Source organism: Leopardus geoffroyi, chromosome C2 (genome assembly GCF_018350155.1).
Source record: "Leopardus geoffroyi isolate Oge1 chromosome C2, O.geoffroyi_Oge1_pat1.0, whole genome shotgun sequence".
Taxonomy (NCBI): Eukaryota; Metazoa; Chordata; class Mammalia; order Carnivora; family Felidae; genus Leopardus; species Leopardus geoffroyi.
In genome coordinates, this window is record NC_059333.1 from 68,188,791 (window position 1) to 68,212,773 (window position 23,983).

The 23,983-nt window shown below is 36.7% G+C and overlaps 1 protein-coding gene across 3 annotated transcripts in view; it reads right to left on the reverse strand.

The window, feature by feature from the left end:
- The window catches only part of KPNA1 (karyopherin subunit alpha 1), a 70,689-nt gene that overhangs the window by 27,544 nt on the left and 19,162 nt on the right, over positions 1-23,983 (reverse strand). For all 3 annotated transcript variants that reach the window (XM_045502249.1, XM_045502247.1, XM_045502248.1), the window contains 3 exons: positions 20,536-20,669; positions 4,784-4,891; positions 1,354-1,453 (listed from right to left, as the gene is read on the reverse strand). In XM_045502249.1, coding sequence (XP_045358205.1) covers positions 1,354-1,453; positions 4,784-4,891; positions 20,536-20,664 — 337 coding nt within the window. In that variant the 5' untranslated portion in view covers positions 20,665-20,669. The remainder of the gene's footprint in view (positions 1-1,353; positions 1,454-4,783; positions 4,892-20,535; positions 20,670-23,983) is intronic.

Sequence of the window (23,983 nt, forward strand, 5' to 3'; positions counted from 1 at the left end):
AAATATTAATAAACTGTCACACGAGAAATGTAATTTTTGTATCACACAAAAATGTAAATTATATGTTATAGGTTTTTATTCCAGTTCCCTCAAGGAATATATTAATTTATCACTAATGACTCCAAAAAACTACACTTTAGTACTGGGCCAAGGGTAGCAGCTATTTATTTAAGGTCAATGTTTACTATCAACATTTTAATATGGTTCAGAGTCATAGTTCTGTTTACTTGCCCAGAATGGCGAAAGTATCATATTCTAGTCTACCCTAATTATACCAAAAATAAATAAATAATTACCATGCCCAGCAATAACACTGATCTTTCAAATGATATATTTTTTTAATTCTTTTTATTTATTTTTGAGACACAGAGACAGAGCATGAGTGGGGGAGGGTCAGAGACAGAGGGAGATGCAGAAAGAATCTGAAGCAGGCTCCAGGCTCTGAGCTGTCAGCAGAGCCTGACACGGGGCTCAAACTCGTGAACCACGAGATCAAGACCTGAGCCGGAGTTGGATGCTTAACCAACTTAACCTAGGCACCTCTCAAGTGATATTTTGACAGTTTTTCTTGGGGTGCCAGGCTGGCTCAGTCAGTAGAGCATGCAAACCTTGATCTGAGGGTTTTGAGTTCGAGGCCCACATAGAGATTATGTAAAAATAAAATCTTTAAAAAAACAAACAAAAACACTTTGTTTTGTTTTTTTTTAAAAGAATGGAGTTTCTCAATTTGAATTAACATGAAATACTGACTACTGTTCTTATCACTTTAAGGTCTTTTATAAAATAGCTCAGAAATTAAAATAATGCTCCTTTCTGGTCCTGGTAAGATTGCATAAATAAATAAATTCGAAAATTAGCCATAGCTAATAATTATACTTATGTCTATAAGTGTCCTTTTATTCTGTTGATAGACACATTCCAAAGCAACTTACCTGTGATGTGAAAAACAGAATATGGGAAAGTAGTATTTTTTTATCGAAATGAAAAAATATACAGTCAACCCCTGAACAATACAAAACTTGGGGCGCCAATCCCCACACAGTCAAAAATCCTTTTTAACTTTTGACTCCCCCAAAACTGAACTACTGATAGCCTACTGCTGACAGGAAACCTCACCAATAACATCAACAGTCAATTAACACTTACTTTGTACGTTATGTATTACATACTGTATTCTTACAATAAAGTAAGCTGGAGAAAAGAAAATGTTATTAAGAAAATCATAAGAAAGAGAAAATACATTTACAATATTGTACTCAATTTATCAAAAAAGATCTGCGTTACAAGTAGACCTGCACAGTTCAAGCCCCTGTTGTTCAAGGTCAACTGTACTTTAACATACTCAGAACTCACCTTTTGAAAGCAGTTTTCTGAATTTCTGTGTTGCTGAAAGCTGTTGCTCTGGGCTATTGGAAAATATCATTTCAATCATGTCAGAAGTAATTACACCACCCTGGAAACACAAAAAAGCAAAAATGATAAAATTTTAACTCTAAATCAAAGGAAAACAAAGACAGTATAAACTGAGGCCAACATTATTAAGTTAATCATATTTATCTAGAAAAGTTACACAAAGGTAGGAGAATCTTTACATGTAGAAATGTCTGAAATGATCAATGATGTGACAAAGCCAAATATTTTGTCTATCATTAAGGAGCTCATGGGGGCAACCTGAGTGGCTCAGGTTGTGATCTCCCAGTTGTGGGATCAAGCCCTACGTGGGTTCCACACTCAGCTCTCTCCCTCTCCCTGCCCCTCCTCCATCTCTAAATAAATAAATAAATGAATGAATGAATGAATGAATGAATGAATGAATGTTGTGAAAAAAGAAGCTCATGACAATAAGAAAGTAATCTTATGAGTAAATACTAAGAGAAGGCGTTTATTATTCTTCTTCTCCTTGCTCATCACATGGTTGGTTGTTCCTTGTCTTTCAGACAAATTTGTTAAATTCTAAAAGAAGGCTTTTCATGGTCTCCAAATCTAAAGGAACTGCTCCATCTCTATCACTCTATTTTAATTCTATGCCAACCCTTTTCACTATCAGGTATTTTTCTCAGTTATGTGTTTACTGCCCAGATTCCTCCAGTATAGCAGATTTGTGAAAACCAAAGACCCTGTCCATCTTACTGTTCTATCACCGAAGGCTGGCGTATAGAAGATGCTCAATAAATATTTATGGAGTATAGAATAATCCTGTGTAATTCACAGATTCTAGCTGCTACCAAATTCAACAGCTGACTCAAGTTTACTTAAAATTTCTATTTTCTTTATTAAAACTTCAGTTTTCCATTATTTTCTTGCTTTCTTAGAACTTTTCCATTTTTTACTATAACCCATCCCCAATATTAGCAGTTAACCTACTTCTTAGGGTCACCTGTCAGAATGAAATAAAATTCCTGTCATTTCATGAAATATTAGAGTCAACAAGATGAACTGTGAAGAAAGCTGCACTGAGTTGTCAATGGTAGCTGGTTGGGAAACAGCACTTGGGAAACAGTGCTTACCAACAGCACTGGTTGGTAAACAGCACTTTACCAAACACCTGGGAAATCCCAACTGGGAGAATGAAGCATTCTGCTCTTAACAGTCAGAAAAGTAGGGGCGCCTGGGTGGCGCAGTCGGTTAAGCGTCCGACTTCAGCCAGGTCACGATCTCGCGGTCCGTGAGTTCGAGCCCCGCGTCGGGCTCTGGGCTGATGGCTCAGAGCCTGGAGCCTGTTTCCGATTCTGTGTCTCCCTCTCTCTCTGCCCCACCCCCGTTCATGCTCTGTCTCTCTCTGTCCCAAAAATAAATAAACGTTGGGAAAAAAAAAAAATTAAAAAAAAAAAAAAAACAGTCAGAAAAGTAACTACTTTGAAACTTACAAAACTGATACCTGAATAAACAAAGGTATCTATATGATTCTGTTATGAATGTCTGGATACACCTGGATATACACATTCATATTCTCTCTCTCTCTCTCTCTCTCTCTCTCACACACACACACACACACACACGTTTTCTTCCCTCTTATTCCCTAATGTAAGATGTATTGACTTTACATTCATGGTATTTAAGTACTGTTAATTTTATATCCCAGCATTTAAGTAACAGGATATCAAGGAGAGAAATGAACATCACTCAAAGACTTTGCATCTTCTTCCGGGGAGGTTAGTACATTTTTACTTGCACAAACAATAACTATATCATGTCACATGGAGGTATAACTTTGTTATTTATTTATCTGAGTCTCAGTATGGTTTAAGGAGTTGTGTATACATGCCAAGTTGCCAAGGAATGTACTAGGATAGTTAATTTTATGTGTCAATTTGGTTAGGTTATAGTAGCCAGTTGTCTGAACATACATTAATCTAGATATTGCTGTAAGAAAAATTTTTAGATGTGATTAACATTTAAACTAGTATAATCAAGTAAAGCACATTACTCTCTAAAATGTGAGTTGGCCTCAATCAGTCAGTTGAAGAAGGTTTTAAGAGCAAAGACCGGTTTCCTGAAGAAACTTAAGCCTCAAAACTACATCAACACTTACCTGAATTTCCAGTCTACTGACTTGCCCTACGGATTTTGGACTTACTAGCTCCAACAATTACATGAGCCAATTCCTTAAAATCAACCAATCAATCTCCTACAGGTTGTTTCCTCTATAGAATCTTAGTATTATAATCCACGAAATACTTCATATTAATATCCGCTTAAAAAAATGGGACAGTTTGACTTTCTGAAGGGCCTAGAAGAATTCACCACAAAATCATAGTGTTGGTTGGGGCACCTGGGTGGCTCAGTCGGTTAAGCGTCCGACTTCGGCTCAGGTCATGATCTTGCGGTTCGTGAGTTCAAGCCCTGCGTCGGGCTCTGTGCTGACAGCTCAGAGCCTGGAGCCTGTTTCAGATTCTGTGTCTCCCTCTCTCTCTCTGACCCTCCCCCGTTCATGTTCTGTCTCTGTCTCAAAAATAAACGTTAAAAAAAATTTTAAAAAAAATCATAGTGTTGGCTACAATGTCTATCTACATAGATTCCAAAATGATTTAAACTGCTCTCCTAATTTAAAAAAAAAAAAAAAAAAAAAAAAAAAAAACAGTCCATAAAAACTAGAGATCTATGAAGTAGAAAAATATATATAGGATACTGTGCACAATATGTCACAATTTGCTTAAAAGGGGAGGAGGAAGAAAACTTATTTTCTCAAGAAGAATAAGAATCCAGTAACAGTGGTTGCAAATGAAGAAAGAAATTGGGTCACTGAGGTAGAAGAAAGATTTTTTTTGAAAACTATATATGATCTATTAAAACATACTGATTAATGAGAAATCTATACAGGTATCCATATAAACAAAGCATAATTTTTAGATCCTCATGTAACCTCAAGAAAGTTACAAAACAGGTTGTAATAGAAAAGCCAACAGCTGTGATATGGAACCAATTTTTAAAATCATATAAACATGCCCAATTTGATGACTGAAATGAATAACAAACTGGGATTTTCTTTAAAGTATCCCTTGTTATTCAACTTTTAAGGAATAATTTTACAATTATCTTTTTAAGTTTTAAAAGCTGAATTAATCTTCACAATTTAGTTAATTCTGTTTAACTGTATATTATTCAAACTATAAAAAACATCTAATGAACCAGGATATTAAGTATATGGCCTCTTTTCAAAAATGAAATGCCAAGTAATTTCTGTAGCCATTTACTAACCGCTTTTTAAAAAACCCAAATAGAAAGCTAAGCCTCATATCTTCAGAAACATACTAAAAAGAGTTTCTTTCATGATCTTACTTACTGGTGCCATCTCCATGTTATTAATCTGAGCCTCATGGAAGCCTCCATCTGACATAACTTCTTCTTCTGTTTCTTCCTCTGCTGTAGCAACATTTCTTCGCTTGAATAACTAAAAAATAAAAAATCATTACCAAGTATTCTAATACAAAGGAGTTAAACATCAAAAAACTAGGCTCCCCACTTAAAAGGCAATAAGGAAAAGATGGAGCTTTTTGAAAATCATTTTAAAAATTCTAAAGGTTGTGCCACCTTCAACTTTCATGATGAGGAACTAGTTCAGAATTCTCCAGTCTTATAATCTAATGCAATTAACAATCACAATATGCTGTTACCAACACCTGATGTGGTAAAACTTACTAAGAGAAGCCTAACACTGCATGACATATAAAAAGAGTAAGGGTGAAAAAGGAGTCGAGGCATGCTTGGCCGTTCCCCTTTCCTTTACGTGAAGTTGGTAACACTATGGTCTTACCAATACATCGTGGGAAATGATAAAAATGATGTCAGAATGGCTTAATACTTCCCTCCTAAACCTCAAAAATAATGGACTGAGACTTCACAACCTTTCTAATCCATCCAACAACCAGTGATGACATGTGACTACTACCTGAACACTAACTTTAAATCGTCAATTTGTGTAGGCCAAGAATATTTCTACCTAAAGGGAGCCACTAAGGTGTCTCATTGTATCTTTTTTTTTTTTTAATGTTATTTTTGAGAGAGAGAGAGACAGACAGAGCACAAGCGGGGGAGGGGTAGAGAGAGAGAGGAGGAGACACAGACTCAGAAGCAGGCTCCAGGCTCTAAGCTGTCAGCCCAGAGCCCAATATGGGGCCCAAACTCACGAACCGTGAGACCATGACCTGAGCCGAAGTCAGACATTCAACTGACTGAGCCACCCAGGCGCCCCTCCATTATATCTTCAATAGTCCCAGGCAGTTCACTTGTTCATCAAACCATGACGGAGGACCAATAACTTATCCTCTCACCCTATGCAACCCTGTCTAAAAGCAGACAAATGCATAAAATAACAGGTTTCGGCCAATGGATAAGAGGCAGACCAGGCATTGATCCTTCAGAAAAGAAAAGAAGTAAGATTGGCCCTATGACTGCCTCAGATTATTACCTATACAGAGTTTTCAGGCTGTAGCACAGGGAAGACAACACCCAAACAGGGCCTACAGGCTCACTCAGTTGAGCAGACAGAGTTTAGAAATGAGGAGGCCAAGACAACTAGAATCCACAGGCAGAGTAATAAACAGATCAAGATAGAGAGAATTCTAAAAATCTGCAGAAAGTTCCCCATGAGTCTTTAGCTTCCTAATAAGCACAGGTGTGTAAGGAAAAGCTGGGAAAGGAATCACCCCTAACAAACATGCAGAACAATTTTGACAGTTATACCAGTCAAGAGATATTCATGTTTCAACCAGATAGAAAAGACTTAGGGTACCTGGGAGGCTCAATTGGTTAAGCATCGACTCTTGATTTCGGCGCAGGTTGTGGTCTCACAGTTTGTGGGATCAAGCCACATGTCAGGCATACACTGACAGCAGAGCCTGCTTGGGGTTCTCTCTCCCTTTCTCTCTGCCCCCTCCCTCAAAATAATAAACTTAAAAAAAAACACACACACAGAAAACACTTCCTAACATATAAAGGGCATTTAGTACAACACTCAGAAGGAAATGGACCCAGCACTAAAGCTAAATTAGCCCCTGGATTAAAGGATATTAAAGTTCCAGCCCAATGAAACGTAAAAACAAATGTTACAAGTAATTTACTAAACCCAATGACAAATTCAGAACTATATGTATTTAAAGATACAAGAACTCCAACAAGCAAGATAAAATTCACAATTCTTAGAATTCAATTGGAAACTATGAAGCACTAAAAAGAAGAAAAGAGAGAAAAATTAATCAAAATCACCTAGAAATGACAAAAACGGCAAAATGGAAAAGAGCATTATAAATGTTGTTATATATTCCACATATTTGAAAGGTAAAAGTACAGCCATGAGGAGAGAGAAGAAGAGATGAACAAAAAGGCTAAGCAAATACCTAGACATGAAAAATAAAATTTTTCAGATGAAAAGCACACTGGATAGGATTAACAGCCAATTACATATTGCAGAAGAAAAAATTAGTGAATTTAAGGACATAGCAATATAAACACTCCAAAATAAAAGAGATGGAAAAAAGACTGAAAAAACTGTACAAAATATAAGTCAGTTGTGGGACATCAAGTGGCCTAACACACATGCGCTGGAGTTCTAAGATTGGGGTAGGCGAATATATTTGGAAAATGGCCAAAAATTTTTTCTTTTTTTAAATTTCAAGTTTTTATTTAAATTCCAGTTAGTTAACATTATAGTATATTAGTTTCAGGAATAGAATTTAGTGATTCATCACTTACATATAACACCCAGTGCTCATCAAAACTGCCTTCCTTAAAACCCATCACCCATTTAATCCATCTCCCCCCACAACCTCCCCTCCAGCAATTCTCACTCTGTTCCCTATGTTTAAGAGTCTGTTTGATGGTTTGCCTCTCTTTTTCCCTCCTACGTTCATCTGTTTCATTTCTTAAATGCCACATGAGTGAAATCATACGGTATTTGTCTTTCTATGACTTATTTTGCTTAGAATAATACACTCTAGCTCCATCCACTTCATTACAAATAGTACGACTTCATCTTTTTTATTGCTGAGTAGTATTCCATTGTACATATACACCACATCTTCTTTATCCATTCATCAGTCAATAGACATTTGGACTCTTTCCATAATTTGGAATTCATTCATGTTTTCTGTCCATTTCTTAACTGGATTATTTGACTTTTGGGTGTTCAGTTGTATAAGTTCTTTACAGATTTTGGATTACTAACACTTTATCAGATATGTCATTTGCAAATATCTTCTCCCATTCTGAAGGCTACCTTTTAGTTTTGTTTCCTTTGCTGTGCAGAAGCTCTTACCTTGATAAAGTCCAAATAGTTCATTTCTGCTTTTGTTTCCCTTGCCTCCAGAGACATGTCAAGTAAGAAGCTGCTATGGCTGAGGTCAGAGAGGTTGTTGCCTGTGTTCTCCTCCAGGAATTTGATGGTGTCCTGTCTCACATTTAGCTCACTCATCCATTTTGAATTTATTTTTGTGCATTGCCTAAGAAAGTGGTCCAGTTTCATTCTTCTGCGTGTCGCTGTCCAGTTTTCCCAACACTATCTGTTGAAGAGACTATCTTTTTTCTATTGGATATTCTTTCCTGCTTTGTCAAAGATTAGTTGACCATGTAGTTGTGGGTCCATTTCTGGGTTTTCTATTCTGTTCCATTGATCTATATTTATATTTTTGTGCCAGTACCATACAATCTTGATCACTACAGCTTTGTAATATAACTTGTAGTCCAGAACTATGATGCCTCCAACTTTTTCTTTTTCAAGAGTGCTTTGGCTATTCAGTGTCTTTTTTGTTCTACAGTTTTCAGAGTACAGATCTTTTACCTCTTTGGCGGGTTTATTCCTACGTATCTTGTAATTTGGGTGCAATTGTAAATGGGATCAATTCCTTGATTCTCTTTCTGCTGCTTCATTATTGGTATATAGAAATGCAACATCACTGTATGTTGTTTGCACCCTGTGACTTTACTGAATTCATATATTAGTTCTAGCAATTTTTTGGTAGAGTCTTTTGGGTTTTCTACATAGAGTATCATCTCATCCGCAAATAGTTATAAAGTCTGATTTTTTCCCTGCTGATTTGAATGCCTTTTATTTCCTTTTGCTGATTGTTGAGGCTAGGACTTCTAGTACTATGTTAAATAACAGTGGTAAGAGTGGACATCCCTTTCTTGTTCCTGAACACAGAGGAAAAGCTCTCATTTTTTCTCCATTGAGGATGATAGTAGCTGAGGGTCTTTTGTATACAGCCTTTATGATGCTGAGGTACGTTCCCTCTCTCCCTATTTTGTTGAGGGTTTTTATCAAGAAAGGATGCTGTACTTTGTCAAATGCTTTCCCTGCATCTACTGAGAGGATCATGTATTTCTTATCTTTTTTAATAACGTGGTGTATTACACTGATTCATTGAGAATATTAAATCATCCTTATTGCCCAAGGATAAATCCCACTTGATTGTGGTGAATGATTCTTATAATGTACTGTTGGATTTGATTTGCTAGTATTTTATTGAGAATTTTTACATCCATGTTCAGCAGGGATACTGGACTCTAATTGTCTTTTTTAGTGGGATCTTTGGTTTTGGAATCAAGGTAATGCTGGCCTCATAGAATGAGTTTGGAAGTTTTCCTTCCATTTCTATTTTTTGGAACAGTTTGAGAAGAACTGGTATTAACTCTCCTTTAAATGTTTGATAGAATTCCCCTGGGAAGCCATCTGGCCCTGGACTTCTGTTTATTAGGGTATTTTTGATTACTGATTCAATTTCTTTGCTGGTTACCAGTCTGTTCATGTTTTCTATTGTTCCTGTTTCGGTTCTGGTAGTTTACATGTTTCTAGGAATTTATCCATTTCTTTTGCATTGCCCAATTTGTTGGCATATAGTTTTTCATAATACTCTCTTATAAGTGTTTTTATTTGTGGTATTGGTGTGGATCTCCTCTTTCCTTCATGATTTTATTTGGGTCCTTTCTCTTTTCTTTTTGACAAGTCTGGCTAGGTGATTATCAATTTTATTAATTTTTTCAAAGAACCAGCTCCTGGTTTCGCTGATTTGTTCCACTGTTTTTTGTTGTTGTTGTTATTATTTCTATATCATTTATTTCTGCTCTAATATTTATTATTTCCCTTCTTCTGCTGGCTTTAGGCTTCATTTGTTGTTCTTTTTCTAGCTCCTTTAGGTATAAGGTTGGGTTGTATATTTGAGATTTTTCTTGCTTCTTGAGGTAGGCTGGTATTGCATATACTTCGCTCTTGTGACCCCTTTTGCTGCATTCCAAAGGATTTGGACTGTCGTGTTTTCGTTTTCATTTGTTTCCTGTATGTATTTCTTTAATTTCCTGGCTGATCCATTCATTCTTTAGTAAGATGTTATTTTTTTTAAAGTTCATTTATTTTGAGAGAGAGAATGTGTGTGTGTGTGTGTGAGAGAGAGAGAGAGAGACAAGAGAGAAAGAGAGAGAAAAAGAGAGAGAGAGAGAGAGAGAGAGCATACAGGGGAGAAGCAGAGAGAACCCCAAGCAGTCTCCATACTGTCAGCACACTCTGACACAGGGCTCTAACTTGAACCATGAATTCATGACCTGAGCTGAAACCAAGAGTCAAACACTTAACCAACTGAGCCACCCAGGTGCCCAAGTAGAATGACTAACCTCCAAGTAGAATGCCACCCAGGTGCCTCCAAGTAAACGGATTTAACCTCCATGTATTTGTGGTCTTTCAACATTTTTTCTTGTGGCTGACTTCAAGTTTCATAGCATTGTGGTCTGAAATATACATGGTATGATCTCAACCTTTTTGCACTTGTTGAGGCCTGGTATGTGACCTAGTATGTGATCTCTTCTAGAGAATGTCCCATGTGCACTCAAAAAGAATGTGTACTATGCTGCTTTAGAAAAAAATATTCTAGATATATCTGTTAAGTCCATTTGGTCCGGTGTGTCATTCAAAGCCATTGTTTCCTTGTTGCTTTTCTTCTTAGATGATCTGTCCGTTGCTGTAAGTGTGGTGTTAAAGTCCCCTACTGTTATTGTATAATAATAGTTGATATGATATGTTGTTATTATGATATAGTGCCTCCCCCCCTTCATTTCTTGTTGCAGTCTTTGTTTTAAAACCTAGTTTGTCTGATATAGGTATTGCTATTCTGGCTTTCTTTTTGATGTCCACTTGCATGATAAATGCATCTCCATCCTCTCACTTTCAATGTGGAGGTGTCTAGGTCTATGAATTTCTTGTGGGGCACCTGGGTGGCTCAGTCATTTGAGTGCCCAACTTTGGCTCAGGTCATGATCTCGCAGTCTGTGAGTTCGAGCCCCACGTCAGGCTCTGTGCTGACAGCTCAGAGCTTGGAGCCTGCTTCTGATTCTGTGTCTCCCTCTTTCTCTGCCCCCCCCCCCCCACTCATATTCTGTCTCTCTCTCTCTCTGTCAAAAATAAACATTAAAAAAATTTTTTTTTAATAAAAAATAACATGAATCTCTTGTGGAGCACGTGGGTGGCTCACTTGGTTAAGCGTCTGACTTCGGCTCAGGTCATGATCTCATGGTTCGTGAATTCAAGCCCCAGGTTGGGGTCTGTGCTGACAGCTCAGAGCCTGGAGCCTGCTTCTGATTCTGTGTCTCCCTCTCTCTCTGCCCCTCCCCCGCTTTCTCTCTCTCTCTTCAAATTAAACATTAAAAAAAAAATTTTTAATGAGTCTTTTGTAGGCAGCATACAGATGGTTCTTATCCATTCTGACACCCGATGTCTTTTGATCGGAGCATTTAGTCCATTTACATTCAGAGTAATTACTGACAGATACAAACTTAGTGGCATTTTATTACTTGTTTTGTTGTTTCTGTAGATGTTTTCTGTTCCTTTCTAGTCCCTGTCACTTTGGTCTTTCTTTCCCATTTAAAGAGTCCCCTGTCATCTTGTGGGGCTAGTTTTGTGGTTACAAACTCCTTTAGTTTTTGTCTGGGAAACTCTTCTATTCTGAATGATAGCCTTGCTGGACAGACTATTCTTGGCTGCATATTTTTCCTATTCAGTATGCTGAATATATCATGCCACTCCCTTCTTGCCTGTCAAGTTTCTGTGGAGAGATCTGATGTTAACATTATTTGTCTTCCCTTCTAAATTAGGGACTTCTTCTGTCTTACTGCTTTTAAGGTTTTTTTTTCTTTATATTTTGCAAATTTAACTACAATATGTCCTGGTGTTGGCCCGCTTTTGTTGATTTTGATGGGAGGTGTCTGTGCCTCCTGGACTTGGATGTCTGTTTCCTTCCCCATATTAGTTTTCAGCTATAGTTTCCTCAAATAAACCTTCTGCCCCCTTTTCCCTCTCTTCTTCTGCTGGGATTCCCATGATACAAATGTTATTACGGTTTATGGAGTCACTTCATTCCCTAGGTCTGCATTCATGATCTAGTATTTTTCTTTCCCTCTTTTCATCTTATTTTCCATAATTTTATCGTCTGTGTCACTTATTCACTCCTCTGCTCCTTCCTTTCTTGTGGTCATTATATCCATTTGTTTTCTAATCTTGGTTATTATATTTTTCATTTCAGCGTGACTAGTTTTTTAGTCTTTTATCTCTGTGGTAAGGGACTCCTTGGTGTTGTCTAAGCTTTTCTCAAGCCCAGAGTATATCCTTATCATTGTTGCCTTACATTCTGGTTCAGGAATATTACTTAATAACCTTTTCAATTAGATCCCTGGCCATGACTTTTACTTGCTCTTTCTTTTGGTATGAATTCCTACATCTTGGTATTTTGTCTAGGTCTCTGTCTTCTCTGTGTTGGGAAAGCCTGTTATGTTTCCTGCTACTAAGAGTAATGGCTTTATGAAGAAGAGGTCATATACTGTCCAAGGCCTAGTGCTTCAGAAGTGTCTCTGGTGTGGGGTACCTGGGTGGTTCAGTTGGTTAAGCATTCAACTTTGGCTCAGGTCATGATCTCGCAGTTTGTGAGTTCGAGCCCCGCATCAGGCTCTGTGCTAACAGCTCAGAGCCTGGAGCCTGGTTCAGATTCTGTGTCTTCCCCTCTCTCTCTGTCCCTCCCCCGCTTGCACTTTCTCTCCCTCTCTCTCTCAAAAATAAACAAAATTAATAAAATTTAAAAAAGAAGTGACTCAAAAAAGTAAAATAAAATAAAATAAAATAAAATAAAATAAAATAAAATAAAATAAAATAAAATAAAATGACTCTGGTATATGCTATGTGCACTCTCCTGCTGTGTTTGACTGCTCTTTCCCTCAGGTCAGTCCTCTGTAGAGTTTCTCCTTTCCTGCAGTGAGCAGTGGGGATTATCTGAACATTGGCCAGAGTATGGTGAGTTTTAACTAGGTGTGCTCTGGTCTGCTTGTTAAAAGAGACTTGATGGTACTTCCACTAGAGCTGAAACTTCACAGAACTCATGGTCAAAAGACAGGGAGTGTGCAAGGGCCTGTGCTGGTCTTCTGGGGGAGGGGCCCGCTGCTCTAGTTCTCAAGTACAACTGCCTTAGTAGTAAAGCTCCACCTGCAGAGGGCAGGAGACCAGGGCCTACTGTAACAAATGTAAGCCACCCCGGTTGGCGCTGTGCTGCTTACTGACGTTAGTTTATACTAAGAGGTAAGGGAGGAAAATTATTTCAGCCAGCCACCTAGTCACCAGAGAGGGGAACTCACATCCCACCACCACAAAGCCCTCCCAAAGAGCAATTTCCCCTGGTGTATCCCAGGCATCCCTTAGCTCACTACCTTCACCCTGTGTCCTAGCCATATGGCCACCCAGCAGTACATTGCACCTTGGGGTCTATCCCAAGCAGGCCCGCTGAGTTTTCAAACTCCAAACTTTATGGACCTGGCAGGACATGAAGCTGTGCCGGTCCTTCTGAGGGAGGGTCTCACTGCACTGAGACTGGTGCAGGTTTGTCCCTGGAGGGCAGTTGCACCAAAGCACAGAGGCATGGAGTTTGGAGTAAAGTGCAGCAGAGAGCCAGTGTCCAGGTTAGCCACCTTCAGCTGGTGTCTCTGTGCCTATACTGAGGGAAATGGTGCCCACCGGCTCTTTTCTCCCCAAAGAGGCAATGCCATCTCTCCCAGACGCACTCCAAGAAGGGGAACCGTCTCTCAGTGAGTCCCAGGGGACTCTAAATATTAACAATGAACAGTTGAAAACAGTTGAAATTCAAAAGATATCATTTACAATAGCATTGAAACTATGAAATACTTAGGGAAAAATCTGACAAAAAAACTACAATCCCTGAGAGAAATTTTAGACCTAAATAAACAGGAGATACAGTCCTTATGAGTCAGAAGACTCATTGTTACGATAGGAATTCTCCCCCAGCTGATCTACACATCTAACAAAATCACAATCAAATCCCCAGAGCAGGCTTTTGTGCACAAACTGACAAGCTGATTCTGAAGTTCATATAAAAATGCAAAGGACCTATAACAGCCAGAACAATTTTTGGAAAGAACAAGGTTAGAGAGCTAGTAATATGATTTCAAGACTCATTACAAAAGCTACAGTAATCAAGACAGTGTGGTAAATAAGACAGATAAATAAACCAATGGGAACAAAACAGAAGTTCAGAAGCCAGATCCACACAGAGATGGTCAACTGAATGTAAATGGTTTCAAGGCAATCAGTGAAGTAAAACAATCTTTTCAAAAAATGACACCTGAACAACTGGAAATCCATGTTTAAAAAAAAAAAAAAAAAGGCTCCTTTCCTCTTATTTCACATTATATACAAAAATTAATTGTGAATTATCATAGACCTAAATTTAAACTATAACAAAACTTCTTAAAGAAAACATACAAGAAAATCTTAAGTGACCATGGATTTGGCAAAGATTCTTAGATCTGACACACAAAAGCATAATCCATTAAAGAAAAAAACATACATGGAATTCCAAAATCAAAACCTTTGGTCTTCAAACAGCACTTCTGAAAACAAAAAGGCAAGCCATCAGCTGGGAGAAAATATTTACAAAACATATCCAACAAAAGACTTGCATCCAGAAAACAAATCAATTAAAATACTAAGCAGACTTTAAAAAATAAAACTAAACAGACTTCACTAAAGTAGATATACAAAGGGGCAAATGAACACACGAAAACACGCTTTCAACTTCCGTCATTAGGGAAGTGCATAATAAAACCATAATGGCATACTACTATGCACACCTTAGAATAGATAAAATGAAAAAGACTGACCATACCAAATGCTCAGAAGGATGTGGAGCCAATGAAACTCTCATATGCTGCTGATGTGAAGGTAAAATAGTACAACCCATTTTAGCAAAGAGTTGACAGCTTAAGTACACACCTACTATACAACCCAGCCATTCTCCTCCTAGATATCTAGAGAAATGGAAATACATGTCCATAAAAAGAGCTGATCATGAATGTTCATAGCAGTTTTATTTGCAATCACCAGAAACTGGAAACAATCCAAACTGCCATTGACAGGTGAACAGATAAACCAATTGTGGCTTTATCTGTACAACAGAATGCTATTCAACAATGAAATGGAATGAACTACTGATACAACAACATAAATGAATCTCAAAATGATTAAGCTGCCTGAAAAAAGCCAGACAAAATAGAATACATATTTTTTCAGTCCATTTATGCAAAATAATCAGTGGTGACCAAAACAGATCAGAAGTTGCTTGGAGATAGGTGAAGGGTGGGGAAAAGGTACTACAAAGGTATACCAGGAAAGTTGGATAGCAATAAATATGTTCACTATATTAATTACAGTGATGATTTCACATATACATATCTCAAAATTTAACAAAGTGTACACTCCATTGTATGTCAACTATACAGCCATAAAGTTGCTTTTTGAAAAACACAGAAAAAATAAACTGAAATACATCTATTTTATGTTAAACACTATGAGTTCCTAACAATATTAAAATACAGGCTTTCCTACTCTCTCTGGAGGATGCTAAGAAACCAATTCATTTTGAAAATGAAGACAGAGAAAATCCAGTTATTTCTTTTTCCTATATGACTACTAATTCAGGAAAACCAAAACCTGCAGTTTGATCCTCAGATCTTGCTTTTATGATTTGTTAGGTAGGTCTGGGGCAGTAGTAAATTTATGGCTAATTAACCTCCACTACTGAGGCAAGACTCTCCTGAATACCTAATGGCCCCGTAAATGAGTTTCTCCAGTCTGGCTATAGGAACAGGAACTAGTGTCAGCACTGTGTAAGGGCCAGGCACGGTTCCCTCTAATCTTTCTGGATGATAAGTTTCTCTTGCCTTAGTAGTCTCCTCAAGCACATATGCTGATCAGTACTCTGCTGAATATTCAAAAAAAACACTTTGAAGATCTCCAGGCTTCTCTCTATAGACACAAGTCTCCCTTTTGGTATTCCCTCCTATGAATGGATGTCTTTGTCTCTCCAGACTCTCAGCTCTGTCTCCTCAATTCAGGAAGGCTTTGGCCCTTAGTTCCCTCTCCCTGTGTTGCAACCTGGAAACTCTGTTGGGCAGTAAGCTGAAGCAATGATAGGGCTCAACTCATTTGTTTCCCATCTCTAGAGATCACTGTCCTTCACTGGCTAATGTCTGGTGTCTTGAATTAGTGTTTCATGTATTTTGTCTGGTTATTCTTGAGTTCGCATCAGGTAGGAGGGTAAATCTGGGCCCTGCTATTCCACTTTGGCTGGAAGCAGAAGTCCTCAAAGTGCCCTTTCTAATATTCAAAATATCCCGCTTTTGGCCAATGGGAACCTGTTCAAGCTATCTCCTAATTCTTTTCAACACAATTTTCAATGGTCTTAAACTTCCTTGCTCTATGTTATGAAAAAATATTACACATTTGCCTTGAATATTCCCTACCTTTAATCAAGAATCAGGTGTTTTTTCGAAGAAACCTTGTTCCTTTAAGAGAAAAATTCTCTAATGACCACAATCTCAGGGTGCTAGAGGTGCTCACTGATACAAGGTACTTCACTACTTCTAAGCCTTTCTAGGACAAAGCTGGTTTGTGTGCATGTGTTTTAAAAATAAAACACATAATGAATCCCTAACGATATCGCCAATGCAAATTTATATAACCTCTTTGATTTTATATTTCTATTCTTTTGGAAGCTAAAAGATCTAGGTTCCTAGTATTAACATAATTATGTACTGTATCCATACACAAATATGCACAGTTTCAAGATTAATCCAGTATGAATACAAAAGCAGTTGATGATTTCTTTATACTCCTTTGTGTCCTTTAGATACAGCCCAACAGAAATAATTAACCATTCTGTCATATTTCAAAGTGTATTTAAGTATTTCCTCTCTGTGTGGTTTAGCCACAAGCATGACACAGAGCTAGGCCCAGCTGAATCTTCTTGTTTATTTTTAAGGATTTCTTCGTTACGATTTCATTTTGTTTCACAACTACTAAAGCATTTGCAGGACTTCTAAATCAAGCCTAATCACTAAAATTACATCTATTGGCATTGCAAAATTTATATCCACAAGCAGTGTTTTTAATATGGAATGGCAGGATACTGTTACGATCTTTACTATGGGTCATGAAAACCACAACTGCTGATAAACAAGTAGGATTTGAAATAAAAACACCAAAGCGCTTACATCACAAGGATGATGACAAGATAAGACAGGAGAAATTTCCAGTTAAGGGAAGTTCTAAGACTACAGCGGTACAGCAAGAACACAGGACAAACAATTCTGACTGGTGCTAGAGGTCAGAAAATGTAGAGAAGAGGTCTCCAAAGGAAAAAATATGAAAGTGATAAATTATCTGAGAAGTTTAAGCAAGTAGAAAATCAGATAAAAATAACTTAAAAGAGCTGTAAAAGAGAAGGAAAAGCAGCCAGGAATCAGAAAAAAAGCCAAGCAGGTTAAAAAAAAAAAAAAAAAAAAAAAAATCAGACAATTAATGCCAGGAAAAACAAATACAAAGAAAGGAAATGTAACCACGGTATACTACTCAGCTCAGCAATAAATGATACTTACATAGGATAGTATAACTGTGTTAGGAGAATAGACACAAGGGAAAAGTCGTGTAAGAGCTTAAATCTTCACCTACCATAACAGAACATCAATAGATAATACTTTAAATTGATAAATAAATAGTTAAGAGGATTGAAGTGGCTTACTTGGGAATGAGACCAAGAACACTGGTGGTTTGGTTTCAAGTACTGTAGTACTATTTACCTTTTTCAACAACATGTATTACTCAGAGAAAGATAGGTTTAAAAAAAGAAAAAACTGCCAAAACAATCATGATCTGTATGCCTTATCTACAGACTACATGTTGCCTGCACTTGTCAACCAAGTTAATTAATGGAAGTTGCCTGTCCAGAAGCTTATCAACTTGCTCACTTCACAAGATATTTCTTATAACTAGAAACATCAGGCAATCTCTATTTAAGCAGCACTAGGTTACCTATTCACTCAGAGTTAACAAGAGTCTGCTTAATTCAAATTTATAAGTACTGGCTCAATCAGAATGATACCAACTAGCAAAATATTTTGCCAAAAATAATTTTAGTTTGGTCTGTAAGTGCCAAGTATACAGGGGTCATTTTTATTTTTATTTTTTTTTATTTTTTTTATTTTTTAAAAAAAATTTTTTTTTTCAACGTTTATTTATTTTTGGGACAGAGAGAGACAGAGCATGAACGGGGGAGGGGCAGAGAGAGAGGGAGACACAGAATTGGAAACAGGCTCCAGGCTCTGAGCCATCAGCCCAGAGCCCGACGCGGGGCTCGAACTCACGGACCGCGAGATCGTGACCTGGCTGAAGTCGGACGCCTAACCGACTGCGCCACCCAGGCGCCCCCAGGGGTCATTTTTAAAGTGCTGTCCAGATATAACAAAAATTAAATGTTAGTCTGCTAAAAGGATAACCCTATAAAGATGCAGCAAGTTATCTTTTGTGCACTTGGCAACATCAACTCCTGTGCTACCCTCACATCTAGCTCATCAGCTGGCCTAGACCTGTGAGGTTTCCCAATAGATGACAAAGCAACTGTGGAAAGATAAACAGTACCTAAATGAGTCTGTATCTTACTGATATTTACCATTTTACAAATCAGGCATGAAACAAGTACTGTTATGGTATTAAGAAGCCTGACTAGTTTTTACCAGTTGTTTCTACATTACACGGCACATAAGAAATTAAGAAATAAGGATTTTCAATACAGCAGTATTCCAAAAACTTATCACAGAAACTTATTAAAGCCATAGCAAAATTTCAGATCTCATACAATGAAGCCAATAGAATTTCAACTACAAATATTTTTAGCCCAATATATGGGACCATACTTGCCACTTGATATATTAAGGACAGAGAGCATTTGCCTTCAGGCAGGTAAGTGAATACAAAAAATTTATTTACATAGACTTTACAATGAAGTCTAATTACATGAAATCACCCATCACCAAGAAGAGAATAATATGAACACTGTTAATGGCAGAGTATCATTACTACACCTTCAAATGGCTTTATGCCAAATATGATGCATAAGCTGGTGGCTACATTCAGACCTATACTTGGGCTCATGTACATATATTTATGTATTCATATATAGGAATATAGATATGTAACAATGCTATTATGATTTCTGAAATTTACTACCAAAATAGAAGCTAATATAAAAGTTTATTCAAAGAAAAGGTTCCACCTCAAGACACAGAGATGAATAAAGAGGTAATAAGAAACCCAGAGAAACTCATCCTTTTATGACTAAGTGGTAACTCATAACTTAATTTACTACACTTAATATAAACTTTATTATAATATTACAAACTCTCTTTGCCCAAAAATAACAGTAACAATGACACTGTTTGATTCAAACATCTACAGCCCTAACAAAAAAAAAAAAAACAACACTGAAGTTGTAATGTACTCTTAGACTTTAACTACTTGGATTTTCCTTGCAGCGTTACTCAAAAAAACAGTGTATGTTGAAAACAGCTCACTGTCAACTGCAAAATATTTATGACAGATTACTGTATTTCTCAGGTATGAAAGGACTGAGTCATTTATTCGCCTTTTATGGAGCTTTTGTAGTGTGGGGGTCAAATGGTCCTTCTAAGCTCAAAAATCTCTCCTTAGCAAAAAAAAAAAAAAAAAAAAGTAACCTAGGGGTGCCTGGGTGGCTCAGTCAATTAAGCATCTGACTCTTGGTTTCACCTCAGGTCATGATCTCATGGTTTCATGAGTTCAAGCCCCACATCAGGCTCCACTGACAGTGCAGAGCCTGCTTAGGATTCTCTGTCTCCCTCTCTCTGCCCCTTCCCCACTCACACTGTTTTGGTCTCTCTCAAAATAAACAAACTTTAAAAAAAAAGTCACCTAAATGTCTTTAAATCTCTTTACCAAAAGGGATGGGGATGGACTGTTCATTCTAAGCATTTTTAGAGGAAGGTAAAATGAGAGAGAGTCCCAAATTCTCCTGTAGATGTTCAGATGTTCTCAAGTTAAAAATGACCAAAATTAAAAAAAAAAAAAAAAAAAAAGATAAAAAAATCAATGTCCTAATGAAGCCTGCAGAATTTAGGGGTAGAAAGACATATTCCTTGAGATTTCACTTTAAAATACTACATAATAAAGAAACATAAAGATAGACAGACATGAACCAAGTATGGCCTGCTACTGACAATTACTGAATCCATAGGATGATTTTATAAGTTTCACTATCTATTCTTTAATCTTCTATGTTTACAACTTTTCAAATCAAAGATTGTAATGAAAAGCAGTGTTTTATTGGTCACTTGAAAATTCATTAATATGCACATAAAATCTTAAGGAAGCTCCAACTTTAGAAAAATAAAACACACTAAAAACAAATAGGCCAAAATATTAAACAGTGGTTGTACTGGGAATATGAGAACCTGAGAGATTTCTTTATTCTTGTATTCTACTTTTCATCACCTCCTCTCCCGGACTCCCAAAACATGTTGATTTTATGATACAGGGGATACACACACACACACACACACACACACACACACACACACACACACTCACACATCCAACACCGTCAAAACTAAAATAGAAGTGGTTTCAGGCTTAATATGTTAACATTAAGTTCTTTAAAATAAATTTAAAAGGGTAAAAGTATTTACCTGCTCTTCTCTTTTCTGCTTGCGTAACTGCAGTCCCTCTTCCTCCCTCCTCCTGCGCATCTCATCAGGATTCAGGGACTTATTTTTGTAACTTTTCAGGCGAAAGTTTTCTTTTCCTGGGGTGGTCATGATTTCTACAAAAATGAGAGAGGAAGGGAACAAATGAGATTAGCTTATGGTAGGAGCTCTGTTATTCTAATAGCTCAGTCTTTTAAATATATACATGCCCACCCTCACTCTGTAGGGACACCAGAAATGGGTTACTTTTTTTAACAGCTTTATTAAAGTGTACAAGTCAATAGCTTTTGGTATTTTCACAGCCATGTGAAACCATCACCACACGTTTGGTTTTTTTTTACATTTTTATCACCTCAAAAAGAAACTGCATACCATCTGCCTATCACTCCTATTCAGGACATTTCATATGAACAGAATCACATGTGTGATCTTTTGTGCCTGGCTTCTTTCATTTAGCATATTTTTAAAGTTTATCTATGTTGCAACATACAGCAGTACTTTATTGCTTTTTATGGCTGAATAATATCCCATTATATGGATATACCCCATTATATTTTGTATCTACTCATCAGCTGATACACATTTGGGTTCTTTCTTTCCACTTTTTGGCTATTAGGAATAATGCTTCCATAAACATTTGTGGACAAGTTTTTATGTAGACATATGTTTTTTCTTGGGTATATACCTAGGAATGGAACTACTGGGTCACACAGTAACTCTGTTTAATCGTTTCAGGAACTGCCAAAATATTTTTCCAAAGTGCTGTGCTATTTTACATTTCCACCAGCAGGGCATAAGGGTTGACAATTTCTCCACATCCTCGCCGACAATTACTATTACAATTTTTGGTATCTGCTGTCATTTCACATAAATTTATTTCCCAACTGTATATCCTCCATTAAAAAAAAAAAAGTCTACTCAGATTCTTCACCCATTGTTAAGTCGTCTTTTTATCACTGAGTTGTAAGAATTTTTTACATATTCTAGATAGAAATCCTTATGAGATTTATATTTTTTAAATATTTTCTTTAATTCTATAGGTTGTCCTTTCACTTTCTTAATGGTGTCCTTTGAAACACAAAAGTTTTTAATTTTGATGAAGTCCAAATCAATCTATTTTTTTTGTTGTTGTTGCTTATGCTTTTAGTATCATACTTAGGGATTATAAATCCTAAACTTCCTACTAGGAGTTTTAAATTTTAGCTTTTACATTTAGGTCGGTCATTCATTTTGAGTGATTTATTATATATGGTATGAGGTAAGGGTCCAAATGCATTCTTTCATAACTGGCTACCCATTTGTTCCAGGCAGGCACCATTTATTGAAAAGATTTTTCTTCCTCCATTGAATCGTCTTGACACCCTTGTTAAAAATCAAATTGACCATATCTATATGGTTTTATTCAACTCTATTCCATTGATCTGTATGTATACCCTTATGCTGATTCCACATAATCTTGAGTACCATTTTTGTTAAGTTTTGAAATCAGGAAGTATAAGTCCTCCTATTTCATTCTTTTTCAAGATTGTTTTGGCTCTTCTAGACACCTTGCAATTCCGTGTGAATTTTAGGAGTGAGCAATTTGTCAATTTCTACAAAGAACTGAGCTGGGATTTTGATATGGACTACACTGAATCTGCAGGTCAATGTGGGGAGTATTGCCATCTTGATGTTAAATCTTCCAAACCACAGACAAGATGTTTTTCTATTTACTTAGAGCTTCTTTAGAATCTTTCAACAATATTTTGTAGTTTTCAGTGTTCTACACTTCTTTTGTTAAATTTATTCCTGTTTTAATTTTTTTGATGCTATTACAAATGAATTTTTTCTTTTCTTTTTTTTTTTTTTTCCAACGTTTATTTATTTTTGGGACAGAGAGAGACAGAGCATGAACGGGGGAGGGGCAGAGAGAGAGGGAGACACAGAATTGGAAACAGGCTCCAGGCTTTGAGCCATCAGCCCAGAGCCCGACGCGGGGCTCGAACTCACGGACCGCGAGATCGTGACCTGGCTGAAGTCGGACGCTTAACCGACTGCGCCACCCAGGCGCCCCTGAATTTTTTTTCTTAATTTCACTTTTAGATTGTTCATGATAAGTCTATAGAAATACAATTGATTTTTTTGTATACTGACTTCGTATTCTGCAACTTTGCTGAACTTGTGCATCAGCGCTAATATTTTTTTAGTGGATTCCTTAAGATTTTTTACATACCAGAGCATGTCACCCGCCAGGGACAGTTTTCTTTCTTTCTTTCTTTCCAATCTTGATGACTTTGTGTATTTTTTTTTCATAAGTACCATAGTTAGATACTCTAACACAATGTTAAATATAAATGGAGAAAGCAGACACTCTTGTCTTATTCCTGATCTTAGGGGAAAAACATTCAGTTTTTCAACATTAAGTATGATGTTATCTTTGAATTTTTCATAGGTGTCTTTATTCATGTTGAGAAAGTTCCCTTCTATTCGTTTTTTTTTTTTTTAATGTTTTTATCAATTAAAGAGTGTTGGATTTTGTCAAAAACTCTATGTCTTTGGTGATGACAATGTGACTTTTGTTTTTTGTTTTGTTTACTGATACATTACATTAATTGGTTTGTGAACTTTACACCAAACTTGCATTTCTGGGATAAATGTCAGTCACTTGGTTGTGGCATAAAATTCTTTTTATATGTTGGTGAATTAGGTTTGGTAGTATTTGGAGGATTTTTGTGTTTATCTTCATAAGAGATAGTGGTCTATAGTTATCTCGTAATGTCTATGGTATCAGGGTAATACCAGCTTCATAAAACAAGTTGGGAAGTATTACCCCTCTCAATTTTTAGGAAGAGTTAGAATTGTTCTTTAAATGTTTGGTAGAATCCAGTAGTAAAACCATTTGGGCCTGGGCTTTTCTTTGTGGGTACCTTTATGATTAATTCAATCTCATCACTTGCTATAGGTCTATTATTCAGTGTGTCCATATAAATGTTTCAGCAATTATCTTTCTAAAAATTTGTCCATTTTATCTAAGCTATGTAATTTATTGGTATACAGTTGTCCATAGTATTCCTTTACAATCCTTTCCATTTTTGCAATCCCAGTAATTTCTGATTCTACTAATTTAAGTCTTTTTCTCTAGGTCAGTCTGGCTAAAGTTTTGCCAATTTTGTCAATCTTTTCAAGAAACCAGTTTTTGGTTACCTTAATCTTCTCTACCGTTTTTCTATTTTCTAGTTCATTAATTTCTACTCTCATCTTTATTATTTCTCTCCTTCTGCTTGTTTTGGGCTGCTCTTTTTTCCAGTGACTGAAGATGGAAGGTTACTGATTTGAGATCTTTCTTCTTTCTTAATATAAGCATTTATCACTAGAAGTTTCCCTGTAAGCACTGTTTTCTTAGGTAGTAACTTCATTTTCATTTTTCTCAAAGTATTTTCTGATTTCTCTT